At 46.2% G+C, this 17,787-nt stretch overlaps 1 protein-coding gene across 11 annotated transcripts in view; it reads left to right on the top strand.

The window, feature by feature from the left end:
- tanc2b (tetratricopeptide repeat, ankyrin repeat and coiled-coil containing 2b) overlaps positions 1 to 17,787 on the top strand; it is a 180,379-nt gene that overhangs the window by 101,254 nt on the left and 61,338 nt on the right. For 9 of the 11 annotated variants that reach the window (XM_086139432.1, XM_086139437.1, XM_086139435.1 and 6 more), the window contains one exon: positions 9,934 to 10,050. The exons of the other annotated variants lie outside the window; for them this stretch is intronic. In XM_086139432.1, the coding sequence (XP_085995558.1) occupies positions 9,934 to 10,050 (117 nt within the window). The remainder of the gene's footprint in view (positions 1 to 9,933; positions 10,051 to 17,787) is intronic. 11 annotated transcript variants of the gene reach the window in all.

Here is a 17,787-nt window from a genome sequence, read left to right as displayed (position 1 = left end):
AAGAACCTCAAGAACAAATTCCGGACCGGGGTATCGAAGCTGAACCCGGAGATCCTGCTCCCGTCGCTGAAGGTCCAAGACTCGGATCCTCATCGGATCTCCGAGCGTCCGATGGGCGGCCCTATAGGCTGCGTATTGATCTATCAAACTCTTTCAAACAAACCGGACCGAGCGTCTGAAAACCCTAGAATTCTGTCCGACGTCAAACCGGACGCTTCTGGATCAGAGGCGAAGGTCGGCTCTGGCGTTCGATCTTGATTGCAAAGGCGGCTCGCTGAGCGACTCCCCGTCTAGCAGGCGCCGGCCGTATTAAGCGTCCGATCCGATGCGATAAATCAAGCTTTGACAACGCTGATATCCTCTGAACTCCCGCGCCTGCTCGGCAGGTTGATAAAGGCATCTAATTATAAGCGACGCGTCTGGATGTGAAAGGCTCGGCCCTCCGTCCGCCTCACTCCCCTCGCCGTCAAGCAAACGGTCGATAAAAGAAGGGACGGATTTCGGATCCGGAATTACCGCAACGTGAAGTAAGCTGGAACCCTAACAGATGAAAACCCCTCTAAGTCAATTCAGCAACCTGGTATTTCTTTCCAGATTATCCCGTTTGTTTGTAACCCCTTCCTCCGAGCGGACTTTTTGGGGATTTTTAGAAAGACATTTCAATAATTATTGATTTACCGTGCGTCTGTTTGGGCGTGTGATGTACGACGCGGGTGTCCCGATCTTAATGGCGAGTAGATCGTGAAGAAACGCGGATTTAATCGTCCCCCCGGCAACGCGCGCAGATCATCGTCGGGACGGCGGAGCAGTTAAAATTGATTGTAAAAGAGATTTTACTCGCCCACGTGGCTTCCGTCGACCCTCCCTTTAGCCCCATGAATCACACCTGATCGCTCTCAATTATCCTCCGCATCAGAGCGCCATCTTAGTATTCCTCATAAATACAAAAAAAAAAAAAAAAAAAAAAAAATTAATTACCCTGGTTTTTAGCAAATTCCCCCTCCACGCCCGTTAAATTCCGTGAAGTTCCTGTTCCCGTGCAGCGGTTGCATCACCTGAGCGCTCAGCTGCACCTTCTGGGGGGGAAATCGGGCAAAGTGAAGCCTGCAGTGCGCTAATAATAGCATTTCTAATGATTTGCTTACAAAACAGAGCGGCGGGTTACGTATACCCGCCTCGCGGTTCTGCGCGCTGACGCCGGCGGTCCAGCCGAGCCGGCGTTTCTCCTCGAAACACAAACGCCGCGGCCGCCTTGTGTATTTCTGCGTTTACGTGCACATTTTTGTGCGTCCGTGTAGGTCCTCGCGTATCCGAACACGACGCCGTAGCCGTTGAAGGGGTCTCGTCGGTTCGTCCGGATCGTGCCGCCGACGATCGACGGTTTAAAAAAAAAAAAAAAAAAAAAAAAAAGAAAACGCCACTTGATTGCCTCTTTTGTCAGACGAGGAAGAAAAAGACGGGCGCTTTGATGCTCCAATCATTGCGCGGCTCCGAGGATAGTCTTTATCTGAGACATCTTAATCAGAAGCTTAAAGTTGGTCGCTAATGCTTCCTACTATATTATCTTAATTTCTTAATTTAATTGCTTAACTAAATAACAGGGGAGAATCTTTGATTATTTTCCGGCGACGGGGTTCCTCGACTGTTTGCCTGGAGTTTGTCCGACGGGCGGGGGTTTCGTCTTTCGCCGCTCTTGGGACGTTAAATGATTTACGGGTGGATCCAGGATCCACCGTAGAACGGTTCTGAGAACACAGTTCTAGACGTCCAGCTTGAGTTTGGATCCAGCCGCCTTCTAGTTTTGGATTTGCACTGTAAAAATCAACCACTGCAGCAACATGGAGAGCGAAGCTGCCTCATCGTCCATGTTCTGGATGCGGATCCACATGAGTTGGGGTGATTTTATTCCCAAAGAACCCGTTGTTAGCAAACGGTGGACTCGTTTTGGACCGAATGTTGATGTTCTTCTGCGAGACCAGGGATCTCCTCTGTGTCGTAACTCGCCACGAGAGCTTGAACCTCTTAGTCGCTTCATTTCTCACTTGTTAAGAAAAATATCTGATTGTCACATTCAGTGGTACAGAGGGTGAAATGTGAGCGCTGCATTTAACCCGTCATGGATGAACCATGACTAGAGGTTCAGTGTTTTGGTTCATTCGGTTGCAAGGGCGACCGCTATTTTCGTGCATTTTGGCACACGAGCACATCTGATGGGTGACTGCGATAGATTTTAAAAACGCCGCCGTCTCCAAGAAGTATCTGGTACCTGGCGTGGCTTATGAGTTCCACCTGTTGTCGTATGAGTCCACGCCGAACCGTAAAAACACCCTGCCTCGGAGTAGGAACTACAATTCTAAAAATCGAGGTCGCCGGTCTAGTTCATGAAAAGGTTCTCGAAACCACGAAAACGTGGCCGTAACGGCGTCCGACGGCCGGTTCTTGGCGCACGCACGGCGAGCCATGCCTGGTCTTCCGAGTCCTCCGTAAACGAGCGTTGAAAGGCGACCTCGGTCCAAAAACTAGTTTTCTGCAAGCTGGCAGCGTTCCCCAAGTTTATCCAGGCCTGGAGGTTATAAATATCCCCGTTTGTCTCACGAGGGGGACGAAGGTCAAGGCGACTAACTATTATTAGCCCTTTGTGCCGAACGGCGTCCTTGACAATTACGCCTTCCTGAAAGGGTTATCGGGCTGGAGCGTCCTCGGGAGCTCGGGCCCCCTGGCGTCCCGAGTCGCACCTCCACGTCGCCGCGACGCCGAAGGATCGAGAAGGAAAAAAAAAAAAAAAAAAACAACACAGGAGAGCAAAGTTAAGTGTCTGAACCGCTCAGCGTTGACAATAGCTGCCGCCGCCGCCGCTGAGTCATGAGAGTCCTTGAGGAGCCAGAGATTTGTTCGCGGCGGCGGCGGCGTGGACCCGAGGAGGACGTGCTCGGCTCGGATTTATACATTTGGGGGAGGAGGGCAGGGTAGGGAAAAAAAAAAACAAAGATGGCCAAATGAGGCAAAATTTAATAAAGCAATATGGCATTAATTCCCCGCATAAATAACATTGAGCTAAAGGGATTAGGCTACAATTATACAGAGAAGATTTGATTAGCGCTATCATAAACAACGTTGTTCAATTAACAGCGGCGGCGGAGGAGGGCGAGACGGGAAGAATCCGCTTCCCGATCAGAGGGACGGCGAACTCTCACCGCCTCAGATCGATGGGACGGGTCATTATCCGGTGTGTGTGTGTGTGTGTGTGTGGGGGGGGGGGGTGTCTGAAGGCCGCGTCCCGTTTAACGGCTTCAGTCGAATGCAGATCGGAGAGCGGCTTCAAAAGGCCGAGCAGCTGCGTCCGTTCAATCCGCTTCCAAAGCCAAACAGATTTTGGATCCCCGCTTCAGAAGCTCGGCCGGCGCAAACAGATTAACGCCCTTTTTCGGAGAGAAATCAATACTCTAATGGATGAACAGCTCAGAAGGCGCCCGCCGCGAAAACTCTTCCCGGGCATGGATTTTTTTTTTTTTTTTTTTTTTTTTTCTCGCTCCTCACGATTTTATGTGCTCATTTGTTGATCTAGCTTTGATGCTCTAATCCCGTCCCCTAAAGGTTATATGAAATGTTAAATTACCAGCTTTTCAGGGGCGAGAGGGAGCTCGGCTAATGAGCGTTCTTAGAAAAAAAATCACCCCTCCCCCACGCCGGCGCCACAACCCTCTCGTCGCCGTCTTATAATTCCGCCGTTGCCTCACCTTGCTCCGCTAATCCTCCCAAGGTTGTAATGATAGATTCGCACGTGCTCGTGCGCACGCTTTTTCACGCTCAAACACACAAACATAAGCGAGGAAGACGCTCGGCTGACTGACTCGCGGGCGATTTTTAGCAATAGATGCTAATCGAGGTGTCGTCTGCATAGCGTTTGCACCCCTGGTTGAAGGAGTTTACAACAAGCTGCGGAACCAGGGATAAGAATCAGTATAAATGTTATTTTTAATAAGTGATGAGTAAAAAAAAAAGCTATTTCTAGACCCGGAAGCCGTATTGCTTCCATGCTGCTGTAAGTTGAGTCACATATTGATGTGTTGTGTTGCTAAAAATCGTGTTCCGCTAACAGATGATATAGGAACCGCATTTTTATTTTAAAAAAGTAGTCGATTTTCATGTGTTTTTTCAGATTCTAGATTTATTCCACGGGCCGTGCGTTTGACACCCCCTGGTGTTTGTTTTGATTGGTCGGTTTTTATCTACGACAACCCGAAGATGTCAAACTGTCGTAAACTTACGTAACGTGATTTTCGCTAGATATCCGACCAAAAAATAAAAATAAAATAAAAAAAACGAACGGAAATACAACCGGCAAATGTAAAGAAAGACAACTCTGAATAAATTCATAACAGACGGCGACGTCGTAAACTAGAGCCGTCGGTCGAAGAAATGAAGAAAATCCTCTCGTTTGTTCATGTCGTTGAATTATATCATGTAAAATCTTTTCCTTTTTCATCCTCCGTTCAACCGCTTTATTGAGAAAATATGCTCCTCCGATGAATCTTCGGCGATCCGTCCACCGCCAGATCGATGCGCTCGTCTCTCCATTAGAAGGGAAGCCGCGCGTGAGTTTTTGCGCACTTTATCGACTTTATCGACCCGATTTTCGGCTCATAAAGATAAATAGCGCTTGTTTTAATCGTTTCAGAGATGCCGTAATGGGTCGACGTGTAGATTTGCATTAAAAATCAAGCTAATACAAAAAAATATATATACATGAGCCGGTTTGTCAGCTTCACCGCCGACACACACACACACACACACACCTTGTCATCCAGAGAAAAGACGTTTTAAGCCGTCGTCCACTTCACACTCAATTTCATCTGCAGCTCAGCTCGATCCACGTCCGGAAAAACGTCTCATTATTTGTTTTTTAGTAATAACAAGGCGTCTCCGGCGTGGGACAGCCTTCGCATCGCCGCTCTTCTGTGAGTGTGTTGAGGCTAAGCTAAAGGGTGAACTTTCCAGGGTGCATGGAGACACATGTGTGTGTGTGTGTGTGTGGAGTCTTGTAAACAGAGGTTGTTTGATTACATTAATTAAACAAACAAAAAAAAAAAGATGTATGCATGGAGGTCTGGAAGTCGGTGAGAAGACGACCCGCCGCGCTACATCGTAGGGTTGGGAAAGGCTTGTTTTTCTGTTTTTGTTTTTTTCTCCCGGCCTCCCGCTGTTGCCATAGCAACTAGGTCTCGCGTGCCGGGCTCCCACGGATCGCTGAAAGCTGCGTGTCCGCACTCACTTGGTGGAAGTTTGGTGATCCCAGGACTTTTTTGCTACGATTCTGGCACGTGTCGCACCCTAACTCTGTTTATTTTGATTTATTTTTCTACTTCTCGTTGGTTTCGCTCCACTCGCATCATTTCGTCGACGTTATTGTCACCCTCTTTCTGTTCACACCCTTGCTGTGGTTTTTTTTTTTTTTCTTCTTCTTCTATCTGTATGTCTTCTGCTATCTTTTAAGTGCCTCTTCTATTTATATTTCTATTCATATTTATTGATCCTGTCATTGTGGCGCTGCTGTAACAAAAGAATTTCCCATATGGGGATCAATAATGTATATCTTATCTTATCTGAGCGCAATCCAGCGCCCCGAACCCTGTCTGCTAAATAAGAAGCTGCGAATTGCATTTCTCGATTTTCTTTCTTCCTTTTTTTTTTTTTTTTTTTTTCCTTTCTCGTTCCGATAATCACGAGCTGTCTTGTCGTTCAAAAAACTCGTGTCGCGTCACAGGGAGGGAAAAAAAATAAATAAAAAATAATAATAAATAATAATAAAAAAGCAGCTTTTCACGGATGTGAATTTGAATCAGAATATCGTCTCGCTTTCGCTCGGCGGAGTGAAGATCATCATCCCTTCTTCCCGCTCTAATCTCACATGTACACCTGCATACGTGCCACATGCATATTCAGATTCCTCGCACCCGCGGCATGTAACAAATATCTATTTCACGGCCACGTGCGTTCACACACACACACACACACACACACACGGGCCTAGATATATTTATTCATAAGCTCATTAGGGAGTGGATTTGCCCGCCGCCATCCATCACGCTGTCACCCGTCTCCGCTTTGCTGCGCTCCGACAACGGCGGGAAACAGAATCCCTGGGATTTTAGTCCACGCCGTGGAACCGCCTCCACGCCGTGGACCGAACCCCGGCGCAGCATCTCAGCTCACCGGGAACCAAAAATGGACGTCGAATCGTTTCACCGGGTTATCTAGAAAATCTCCGGAAATTCTCCCGTCGTCGCTTTCGGCGTCCGGCTTTCTCCGGGGACGACAAGGATTCCTCTTCGGGGGAGGAATCGAGAAAAGTTCGCCGGCGTGGCGTCCTTGTCACGTGACCGATCCGTGAAAAGAAACCCCGCAGCTTCCCCGCGATGGGTTTTTTATCCGCGGAGGAGCGACGGTTAGTTATTTCCGGACTGATCCGGGTCAAACGTTCAAAACGCCGGCCCGTTTTTACATGAGGATTTTTTCCAAGGGACGATCAGACCGGCTGCTCAAATGTGCGTGAAATTCCTTTTTTTTTTTTTTTTTTCTCGAGATGACGGCCGGACTCGTCTCTTAAAGCATATTACACGTAATTGCCATAATCCGCTGTGACGGATCATGAGGTTAGAAGAGTGTCGCGTCAGGACGGCACCTCCGCAAGGGTTCGAAAAAGGAAGAACGTTCTTTTTAACACGCTTCCTTTTTATTCGACCTTTAAATATCGTCGTGGAAACGGGAGCAGAACCCGGGAAGGCCTTGTTACACACCTCGGAAAAGGAAAAAAAAACTGCCCAGTTAGGGATGGATAGCAGATCAAAAAAAGTCGACTGAATAGAGGTTTGAAAAAATGCGCACGCTAAAAGTGCTCCAAAAATAAAGATAATTTATTTTTACATATAGTACCCAAAACATTCTTGCATTACATGTAAGATAGGCTCTGACCCTTACCAGAGATATGTGTTAACAAGCATGTTATTTTGGTGCTATTTTTTATTTTTATTTTTTATTTATCTTATTTTTTTTTTATTTATTTTGCACCTGTTATTAGATCGATCATATCATATTAACATTTCAACATTCAAACATTATCTTCACCATTTTCCGAGACCAGACCCGAGAAACAGATGGAAGGGTTTCAGCATATAATATTATATAATACGATATTTTATGTTATATGCTGAAACCCTTCGATCAAGAACGTCTGTGCATGTGAAAAATTATTACTTTCTCAGATCTGTTCTCAAAAAATGAAGATAATGTTAAAATGTTGTTATGACACGATAAATCGAACAAGAGGTGCACAAAAAAAAGAGGGAATCAATTTAGAGATCATTCTCTTTAAAAAATAACACGTTTAACACATCTGAGGAAAAACCTATGTTTGCTCGAAACGTCATGCGAGAATTTGTCTTAATTGTAAAATAAATAATCTTTATTTTTGGAGAAATTGTGGCTGTGCAGATTTTTTTTTTTTTCCAAACCTGGTAGTATTTCTCATCGCACACCTCGCCGTCGCACCTCATCGGCCGTTCGATGGCGTGACGGCGTTCCTTAACCGCCCTGCGGGAGCCGTCTGACGGGAGCCGGAAATAGATCAAGATTCGAATAGAAATAAAATTGCGAGTTTAAAAAAAAAAAAAAAAAGGAAATCGAAAGCAACGTGCAGATGAGACGGCGGTGAAGCACGTGATCATCTCCCATCGGCCCCTCCTGTGTGTGTGTGTGTGTGTGTGTTTTGTGGTCCAAGGACATGTTTTTTGGGGGAGAAAAGGGGGGTCTTTGCAACTTTTTTACCACAAAATCTCTTTGGTATTAAAAAAAAAAAAAAAAAAGTCCATCTGCCCTCATCCCATAATTGCTGTCTCTGCTAAAACCCTCCTCCCGTCTCCCCATGTGCTGCGATCGTCCCGATCCAGCCAAGGATTACACGTTCCCTTATGGATGGAGGAATTGTACAAGTGATACGACACCCCGTCCTGGATCTAGTGGATTACGAGTATCTGAAACAGAATACTGTCACTAAGCCGGAGGCAGAGCTGTTTTCCTTGGTTCTTGCAGTGTTGACATTTTGAAAACGCGGGGATTTGGGCAGCGACAATGTCAGCTTTGTGCAAAATTTGGATCAGCGGGAATTTGGACGCGCCCAAACGTCGAGGTGTTCCTCCCGCCGCCGCCGCCGCCGCCGCCGCCGTGACGACCGTCAGTCACAGAGCGTTGGCCCGGCGGGCTCAGGCTGGCTGTTCACTCCTCTCTGCTCCGTCCCTGTCCTCGCTCCAGTCTGGAAAAACGTTCTGTTTCGCAATAATGCTGAGTTTTTCCCCGATTACTTTGTCTGTCGGTATAGTTCCAATCCTACTCCTGACCGTGTCTGTCATTTCTCCGGATGGCTCTCCTCTGACTCTTTGGGTTTTCATAAAAGATCATACTCATATATCATCTGAATATTCATTCATTCATTCATTCATTTGTTTGTTTGTTCACATTCTACACCGCTTATCTTGAGCTTGAGGTCGCAGCAGGTCTGGAGCCGATCTCGGCTGTCATTGGTTGAACAAGGCGGTAGCCACTGCGCCCTATCTGAATAATCATTTTTTTTTTTTTTTTTTTTTTGTTTTTAATCTCATGTTCAAATGACATTTGATATTTAATTTCAGTATTTATTCATTCATTTATTTATTTATTTATTTGTTTATTTATTTATTTATTTTTGCTTTAATTTTAAAGTAATTGATCAAAATTCCCGAGAATAGTTATGATGACTTCTTTCAGATCCCTTTGTAATCGCTTTCTCATTTTCTCTATGATTTTCACCGGCCCATGTTTTGTTTGGGTTTTTTTAGTTTTTTTTTGACCCCTTTTTCCGATTGTAAGTTGATTTTCTTTTTTTTTTCTTTTGTAATTCTAATCCTCCCTTCTTAGTTTAGACCTCAGCAAACCAAGTGTCACTACAGATGAACTCACTGGCCTTTTGTGAAGTGATCAAGGCATTTATTCCCCGCGGGGTTCGACTCCGGCCCCCCCAAAAACCCTTTTAGCATTTCGGTCCAGACATGTGCGGCGGCCCGTATTAAGACACGCCGCAAAATCTATTTTAAAACAGCGCTTAACCAGATAAGTCAATTAAAAAACTATTATCATTAGCTCCCATCCGCCCCGATCCCCAAAGAAGAGAAAATAAAAGATGAAATTACATTTTATAAAACATTAAGCCGCGCGCTCGGTTTAGCCGACGGCGAGATCTTCGCTCGGCCCGGGCCGGCCTCCAGGTCCGTCGCGGGGCGTCGTTTTTTTCTGACCGACGTATTTACGCGTTCTAGAAAAGCCGGAGGTATCGGTCGACACGATGAGGATCTGCACCGTGGATGCGGATGTCGAGCGGAGCCGGAACGAACCGACGCGATCGCCGCAATTTTTACGTACCCTTACGTAGCCCCCGCCAATCAACCTCCTCCATCGAACCCTTTCCCTCGACGTCTCCTAACCATCTCTAACTGTCGCTAAGCCGTCTTCCTTTCAGGTCGCGTTCTGTCTCTGCTCCGTCATCAGAAACAGCTGCGTTAGCTCGCCGCTAGCACGATGTCCCCGGAAAGTTCGGAAAATATCAGAAAACGATGTCCGCGTGGACGACGGAAATCACCCGATTCTTGTTTTTGGTGTTTCGCGATATCGCCCGGTCGGCCCCTCGCTTTCTACTTTTCCCCGTTTTCCCGGATGTCATTTAGCATCATTAGCATTTGACCCTAAAAAAAAAAAAAAAAAAGGTTTTAATTTTATCCACCTCTTTCTTCCTTCCTCCCTGTCCTGTCCCTGTCACTCCCCTCTTTCTCCCGCATCTGTATGTGTGTGTCTATCTGTGTGTGTGTGTGTGTGTCCTCTATACGTGTGCACGCTTTCTGCTCCCAGCCCCGCTGCGGAAAGCAAAGTTTGTGGAGAGCCCGCGCATTCCACAATCAGAGCTCGCCTCCCCTACACACACCTCCGACACCGTCAAGAACCCCGACGTGGACCGATACCGCCCCGGTAAGTCGCGTTGCCCAAACCCGTCCCATCGTGCGGAGGAGGCGGAGGGGAAGGGTCGGCGGGAATCCGGTCGAAAAGCGAAAAAACATCGGGTTGGTTAATGAAACAGCGCGGCGGTGTCCATCTTCCTCCTCCTCCTCGGCGCTAATCCTCCCTCCCCGCTCTCTCTCGCTGCGCTCGGGGAGCTCGATTAGGGGCCGTCGCTGTTTTCTGTTCACAGTCAGCGCTTAGTCTATAATCCTGCGGTCCAGAGTCGCCCCCTTCCCCCGCCAAAGCCCCTCTTTTCGGCCTGACTCTCCTCTCCGCGCTCGCCGTGGGGGGGCGGCGGCGGGAAACCGGGTCGCTCGAGGACGTGAACTCCCGGTCCGGGTCGTATCCGCCTTCTCACGCCTGGATGGCGGGAGCCGCCCTCCTCCTCCTCCTCCTCCTCCTCCTACTCATCTGTCGGCCTTTTTTCCGCGTCGAGGAGGTGATCTTTACATCGAGATGTCCCGCCGCGCGTCCTGTGACGGCGCTCCGTGTTCCCGTGCAGCAGGAGTCAATGTTTTTCCCGTTCGTCGGATGAAAAACCCGGCGTGTGGGTTTACCACGCGGCGCTCCCGTCCGATGGACTGTGGAATAACCTATCAGTGGAGACGTGCCGGTAAGGCTTCCTGCGGATTTTGTTTTTTTCTTCGCATCCGAAAATGGTAATCTCTGCTGCGGTAGATCGCGGAACAGCCGAAGCTCCACGCAATAACAATGGGTCGGGGGCAGCGGGTGGGGTCGGAGATTTTTTTTTTTTTTTTTTTTTTTTCTCCCGTGTTTATTGTACCAGCACGTCAGTTGTCCCTGAAAACAGATGCGATATGGCCTGAATTATACGGCATAAATGTTACATTCGGGTGCAAACGCGACCCCCTGACCCAGGGGTGGCAAACTCAAATACGCAGAGGGCCAAAATTCAAAACTTGGACAAAGTCATGGGCTAACCTTGATATTTATTGAAAAAAAAATCTTCCTCCTGATGTAAAAATGAACCTTTTCATATGGACCCAAACAAGTTTTGCTTAAAAACCAAATGGAACAAGCATAGCTTAATACAATGTATAACTTAATATTGCATACATGCAAAATTCTTCTTTTTTTTTGCTAAGCAGCAGGTTGCCAGTATTAGCATAAGGTTGCTATGACTACTGTCAACAGAGGAGAGGGTGTTTATGGGTCCTGTTGTGATCTTCGTACCAAAACACCAACAGAAAATTCTGGGATTTGTAGAATTAGCGGTACATGTACTGTAGACTATTTGATATGGCTTTGCGGGTCAAATATTATTACAGTGCGGCCCAAATTCGGCCCGCGGGCCAGAGTTTGACCCCTGTGCCCTGACCGCTGCCACGCGAACCGTTACAGACATGCATCATCGGGAAAACGCTGGTCCAATCCCAAAGCGGACGTGACACTCAATAAAGATACCTTTCCTTTTTTAGGTTCATTCATATTTTTCAAGCACAGGAACTCAGTAAAGGTCAAATTAAATATCAAACATTATGAGGCAAACATGTAAGCGCGTGTCCAGAGGAGAGCCGTCGCCATCGGACTCCTTTAGCCTTTATGAGTTTTCACGGAAGAGGGATCGCACCTTCCGGGCGGACAGATGGCCATCTTAGCTCTTAACAAGGGTTCCCTGGCATAAGTCACAGCGGGGCACGGGCTTAACATCTGATCGCGTGCCAGTCGGCGCCGCGCCGCTGACACGGGCGCCCGGAGAAAGTTGGGGCGGGATTTTTTTTTTTTTTTGTGCCTGAAAAAAAAACAAAAAACAGTTTAGGTCATGCGTCTTTTCTCGGATCGCTCGTACGTTGGCCCTCTGCATCTCACCTCCAGTGGTTCTTGACATCCTTTGTTGATCCTCGCTAAACGGGGCCTTCGGTTGCCGGGGTCGTCCCATTTTTCAGTTTCAGATCACGTTCCCTTCCCGCAATGCCGACGCTCTTTAGTCGTCGATATTCGGGTGGAAAAAAGACGCTTTCCAGCGCCGAAACGGACTCGACGCGCTAATTGCCTTCGGACGCGCCGATCGAGCGAAACCGCGGCCGCTCTTGGCCAAGCGAAGTCCTAATGGACATTTTAATGCGCTTCCGATACCCGCAAGTCAAATGCAGCGCTTACTCTTTCGGTTTATGAGCGAGCGAGGATGCGTCCACGTCAACGGGGACAATCAATAATGATAATAATAATAAAGTCCGTTAACGACGCGACGCGACTCGTGATTACGTTTGACGGAGGATGCGAGTCCTGCAGGAGCTCAGCAGCAGATACATTACTTTATTCAATCCTGATAAACTCAATTATATTATTTTTTGTATTTTATTTATAGTTGTATAAATTAATTATATTATTTATATTTAATTTTATTTTTTTTAGTTCCACCGCATCATTTTTTAAATTTTTTATTTTATTTTTTTTATTCCATATTATCAGGTTTATAAAAGTTGAAAAATTTTAAGCGTTCAATTCCTCCCGGACCTGTTCTTTCCCATCCGTGTGCTCTTGAAACACACCTGTGTGTAACCGCTCACACACACACACACACACACACACACACACACACACACACACATCCGGAACCATCCACGCCGCCTCCCTTGTTTTAACACGAACCGCTCGCAGACGGCCGCCGTGCCGCTCCGCCCTGTAGCCTCCCCTGACCTTAATCCCTCCGTAATCATTGTAACCATGGCAACACAAGTCGGCGAACTTCGTGAAGGAGCGATCAATTAGCCGTTGCTCTTCAGGAAATCCGAGATCGTTAATGGTCGCCTACCGACGAGGCCGTTTGTTTTTCTTCTCCTTTGCTGTGGAAGCGCCTGCAAGCCAAAATCTGGGAGAAGTAAACCCGCGTGTCCGCACGACGGTGACACTCCAAATATCCACAAACAAAACTTTGACCAATTTTCGTGCGTCCTTGTGTTGCCGGCGTTGCGGGACATCTGATTGGGCGGATTTTAAATAAAAAAATACCACAGTGAATGAAAGGAGAGGCAGAGATGCAGATGTTGAGGTTCTTCTTGGCGGCGAGGAGGACGGAGAGGATCGGGAAGGAGTCGGATGCCTCGGAGGAAGGTCGGAGCGGCCGCTTGGGTCATGTACGGTGAACGTATCGGTAGAAAAGATTTACGGATGCAGTGAAAGCGTCGGTTTTCGGAGGGCGCCTGACCCAAATGCAAAAACACTCTGAGGAGTAAGTCGTTTTAAGGGGTTTATTAAGAAGGAACTGTAGATTCTGGAGTCGCCACTGTAGATTAACAATCTGGCGACGAAGCAGCTCCTCTTAAATTGGGCCCGACGATCCGACCTCCTGCTTGAAGAACCGCAAACACCGATAAGGATCCGGACAGTTAGTTGTCGGGAGTGGTCAGTTGGACGCAGGCGGCGGATCCAATGTGCGAGGGAAAAGTAGGGGAATCGCCGAACGCCGCCTTCATCGCGAAGCGGTCAGACTTTTAGGATTATTTGCCGAAGAGAGACGAGGAAAACGGGATTCCGTTCTGGCGATCTGGAACAAACAAGGTGGCGGGTTCTTATTATTCCGCGGTCTTTATCAACCCATCGCTACTGAAATATTGTGACATGGAGAAGATGCCTAAGCGCTCAGGAATGCAAAATCCCACCCCACACACACACACACACACACACACAATCTCCCGATTAGGATTCAGAGTGCGGGTTTCTCGATCGTATCTCCGCCCGTGCAAACCTGAGCTTGCAAGTTGTTGTTATTACCATAATAATTGCCCCCGCATCTCCCTCGAAACCGCGGCTCAGGAAGCGGCCGCTAAGCCTTTTTTATTTTTTATTTTTATTTTTTTTTGTCTTTTTCGCTTCTTGTCGACCCCCCCCCCCCCCCCCTCGGGTTCACTCGCCGTGACTTTTTCCCACCGGCCACGTGCGCCGCCTGTCCCGCTTGTCCGGCTGTCGTTCGGTGAATTGTTTTCCTCGCTGCAGGTGGGGGTGAAATATGAGCCTCGCTGTTTGTATGCATATGTGTGTGTGTGTGTGTGTGTGTGTGTGTTAGGGTACCTGCCACTCAACACACACACCCCAGCTCGCGTCGGCCTTTTCCTCTTGGCTCTGGAGGGGCAGATCCGTGCGCGGCCGAGGGGAGAAGCAGATGCGCTCGCACAGAAACACGTTCCTAGCTGCGCGCAAAGATAGTTGCTATGACAACCATCTGTCTCCTTTGCAGCTCAGGAATCCAATGAAGGGGAGCGCATGCATGCGTGTGTGTGTGTGTGTGTGTGTGTGTGTGTGTGAGAGAGAAAATCAGTGTTACGGGGGCCGCCTCAGAGAAATGTGCCTCATTCCTGCGTTTTTTGTTGTTGTTGTGTTTTTTTTTTTTTACAAAATATATATGATTTTTAATCATGGCGAACTGAAGTTTTGAGAGATTTTAAAACGCCGTTGCTTCAAGCGTGCGACTTGGAAGCAGTGCGGCAAGAGGCGTCCTTCGCGATTATCATAATCTGTATTTAAAGAGCCAAAGAGTGGAACGACCGGCGGAAGGGAATCAATAAATGCTACCCCGACATTATGGTAATACGTGCGTCCTCTTTGATAGCAGCTCATTAGTCCTGGGCAGATGATTTAAGAAAAATAGAAATAGCAGATGTAGATGATATTTATGCGATTTATATGCGTCGTTGGTTTCCCCCGAAGGGTCAACGTGCAGAAGAAAAAAAAAGATATAATTTGATATATATATCACAAAAATGTCACTTGGGTTTATTTCTTTCTTATATTTTTACTTAAATTTTCTCTGATGGTTCGTCATAGTGACATCCCACCTTAAAAAACAAGTTTTTAAAAAAATGATTTACAATTATAATTACATTTTAGCCATTACAGCGGTCTTCACTGGATGGCTGGATCGATCCTATTTATATATAATATATAGTATTATATATATATATATATATGAGAGATGAGATGAGATGAGAACAACTTTATTTATCCCGAAGGAAAATTGTTGTGCCAGAGTTTCAAGCAAAAACATAACAATAATAGACAATAGTAGGAAAGAGGGGGAATAAGAAATACAATAAAATATAAATTGTCAAGGTTAAGGCTATCAAGTGTTTATAAATATATGTGTATATAAATATATATACACATGTATAATGTGTTTTTATATTTATGTATGTATGTATGTATATACATATATATATATATAGAGAGAGAGAGAGAGAGATTTACATCACCTTTTTAATATAGGTTATACAGGTTACAGTATATATAATTTGTATAGAAAAAAAAATACATTGTGAAAGCTCTAAATATATTTACTCCCTGCCCTTTGATGCCATGACTGTGGTTGCCTGAGCAACCAGTGTTTGACGATGACTAAGACGTTTTTGTTGTTTTTGTGAAGTGTTCTTTTGTGAGTGAAAGCTTGAACCCCAGTTAGCAACAAGTCACCGCGAGAGATCTACTCTCTTGACACCGAAAAGGAAACACGAACCGTGGACCCTGATTACGGGACGGCGGGCAGAAGCGGGAATAACGGCGGCTTAGAAAGAGAGGGGCGAAGACAGGAGGACCTGGAAAGGGGCGACGGATTGGGAAACCGCTTAGGATGCAGACGGAGGCGTTGGACGGGGAGCCTTCGGCACGCCTCCGGGAGCGCTCCACTAAGCGGCGCTAATATATTCGCCGCTTACTATATTCCTCCACGCCTCCAGACGCTCTGGCTTGTTCCCAGGGGCGATCGCCCGCATCCAGGACGCCCGCCGCCGTCCCGCCGGGGGCCAAACAAAGGCGAATCCGTGGGAAAACACAAGTCACGTCGGGACGCGTAACCCGTCAGACGTCTTCCCCGATGCTTCATGTGACAGAAACAAAAGCGTGACGACTCCGCCGCCTCTCGATCAGCCCGGAGGAATTACGACGACTGGTGTGATCGGACGTGATAAGACCGGCGTGTTGACAGAGCGGCGTTAGCGCTCGCTAATCCCGTCATTTCATTCCGCGCGGCGACATGCCCCCTCCGCCAGATAACTGACAATCGGCGATCTCGTCGCCGTCCGGGAACCTGTCCCGGACATTTCGTCAGGATGGGCGGATAAAAACACCCAGAGGGCGCAACATCCCATCATTTCCTTTCCCCGAAACCGGACAGGTCAAACCCCCGGGGTCGAAACCTTCGGCCTCAGCATTCGGGAAGACTGTCCGCCCCACGTCTTAACGCCGGGGGAGGAATCCGCTAGATATGTTTGTGATTTACAAACCGTTTGCCGTTCATTTGTGAGCGGACAAGTAATCGATTACTTGTCTCGGCCGTCATTGGATGGCGGGGCGGTCAATCATCGCGTCTGGTTGCGAATGCTAAGCGCTCGCCGCGTATCTGAAACGTCTCCCCTCGGTGTTTTGAACGCCGCCGGACTCAGACAGAAATACCTTCACGCTAAAGAATCCGTGATCTTAAATTTCAAAAATATTTCAGGCACTGTAAACATCTTGAGACAACTAAATACGCTTTTCTATTTTATTTTAGAACTACATTTATTTTTTTTTCCCAATATTTTTCCTTTTTCTAATTGACTTAATACATTTACATATTTTGACAAATAATTAAGGTTTCCTTTCTTCACTGATATCATGATCATTTATCGTATTTTCTTCTTATTTTAGAATTACATTCATTTTTTTTCTGCTTATTTATTCATTTTTTTTAATTAATTAACTAAGTTTACTTATTGAGACACCTAATTAAGCTTTCTTTTCCTCGCTGATATCATGATATTTTATTGTATTTTATTTTAGAACTATATTCATTTTTTTCCAATTTTTTTTTTCAGTTTATTTTTTTATTATAAATTAATGAAATACATTTACACATTTAGACATCTAAATAAGCTCTCCCTCCCTCACTGATATCATGATATTTTATTGTATTTCATGTTACAACTACATTCATCTTTTTTTTCCATTTTTTTTCAAGTAATATTATTTTTAGAAATGAATTAAATACATTAACATATTTAGACATCTAAACAAGCTTTCCCTCCCTCACTGATATCATGATATTTTATTGTATTTCATGTTACAACTACATTCATCTTTTTTTTCCATTTTTTTTCAAGTAATATTATTTTTAGAAATTAATGAAATACATTAACATATTTAGACATCTAAACAAGCTTTCCCTCCCTCACTGATATCATGATATTTTATTGTATTTTATGTTACAACTACATTCATCTTTTTTCCAATTTTTTTTTAGGTATTTTTTTTCAGAAATTAATGAAATACATTAACATATTCAGACATCTAAATAAGCTTTCCTTTCGCCCCTGATATGATATTTTAATGTATTTTATTGGTAGAACTACGTTCATTTAAAACTCAGTTTATTTTATTTATTTTTTCAGATTAATTAAATACATTTTCAATTTATTACTCTATTAATTGATGCTTCCATAATTTATTATCTATATTTGCGGCGGCGGCCCTAACGGCTGTCAGTCAGGGCCTCCGCCGAGTTTCCTGCCCGTCCGGTCCGACCGGCCCCGCTGGAAAACGGACGCGGCGAGATGCAAACCGGCTCTCCTGACAGCCGCCTCCCTCTCGCTCGGCTGTTTATTTAAACGGCGGCCAACTGGGCTCGGGTGTCATTAGCGTCCGCGCCAATTCCGAGGCTTATGCGTCCAGTGACGGGCGCGTTTAGCCGGCCGCGAGTCGGGAAAAGGGTCCACTCCG

The sequence above is a fragment of the Fistularia commersonii genome, chromosome 32 (assembly GCF_037954325.1).
Source record: "Fistularia commersonii isolate RoL2024-O1a breed Wild chromosome 32, RoL_Fcom_v1.0, whole genome shotgun sequence".
In the NCBI taxonomy this organism is placed as follows: Eukaryota; Metazoa; Chordata; class Actinopteri; order Syngnathiformes; family Fistulariidae; genus Fistularia; species Fistularia commersonii.
Note: the sequence above shows the minus strand (reverse complement) of the source record. Positions and strands in the feature narration are given on the sequence as shown.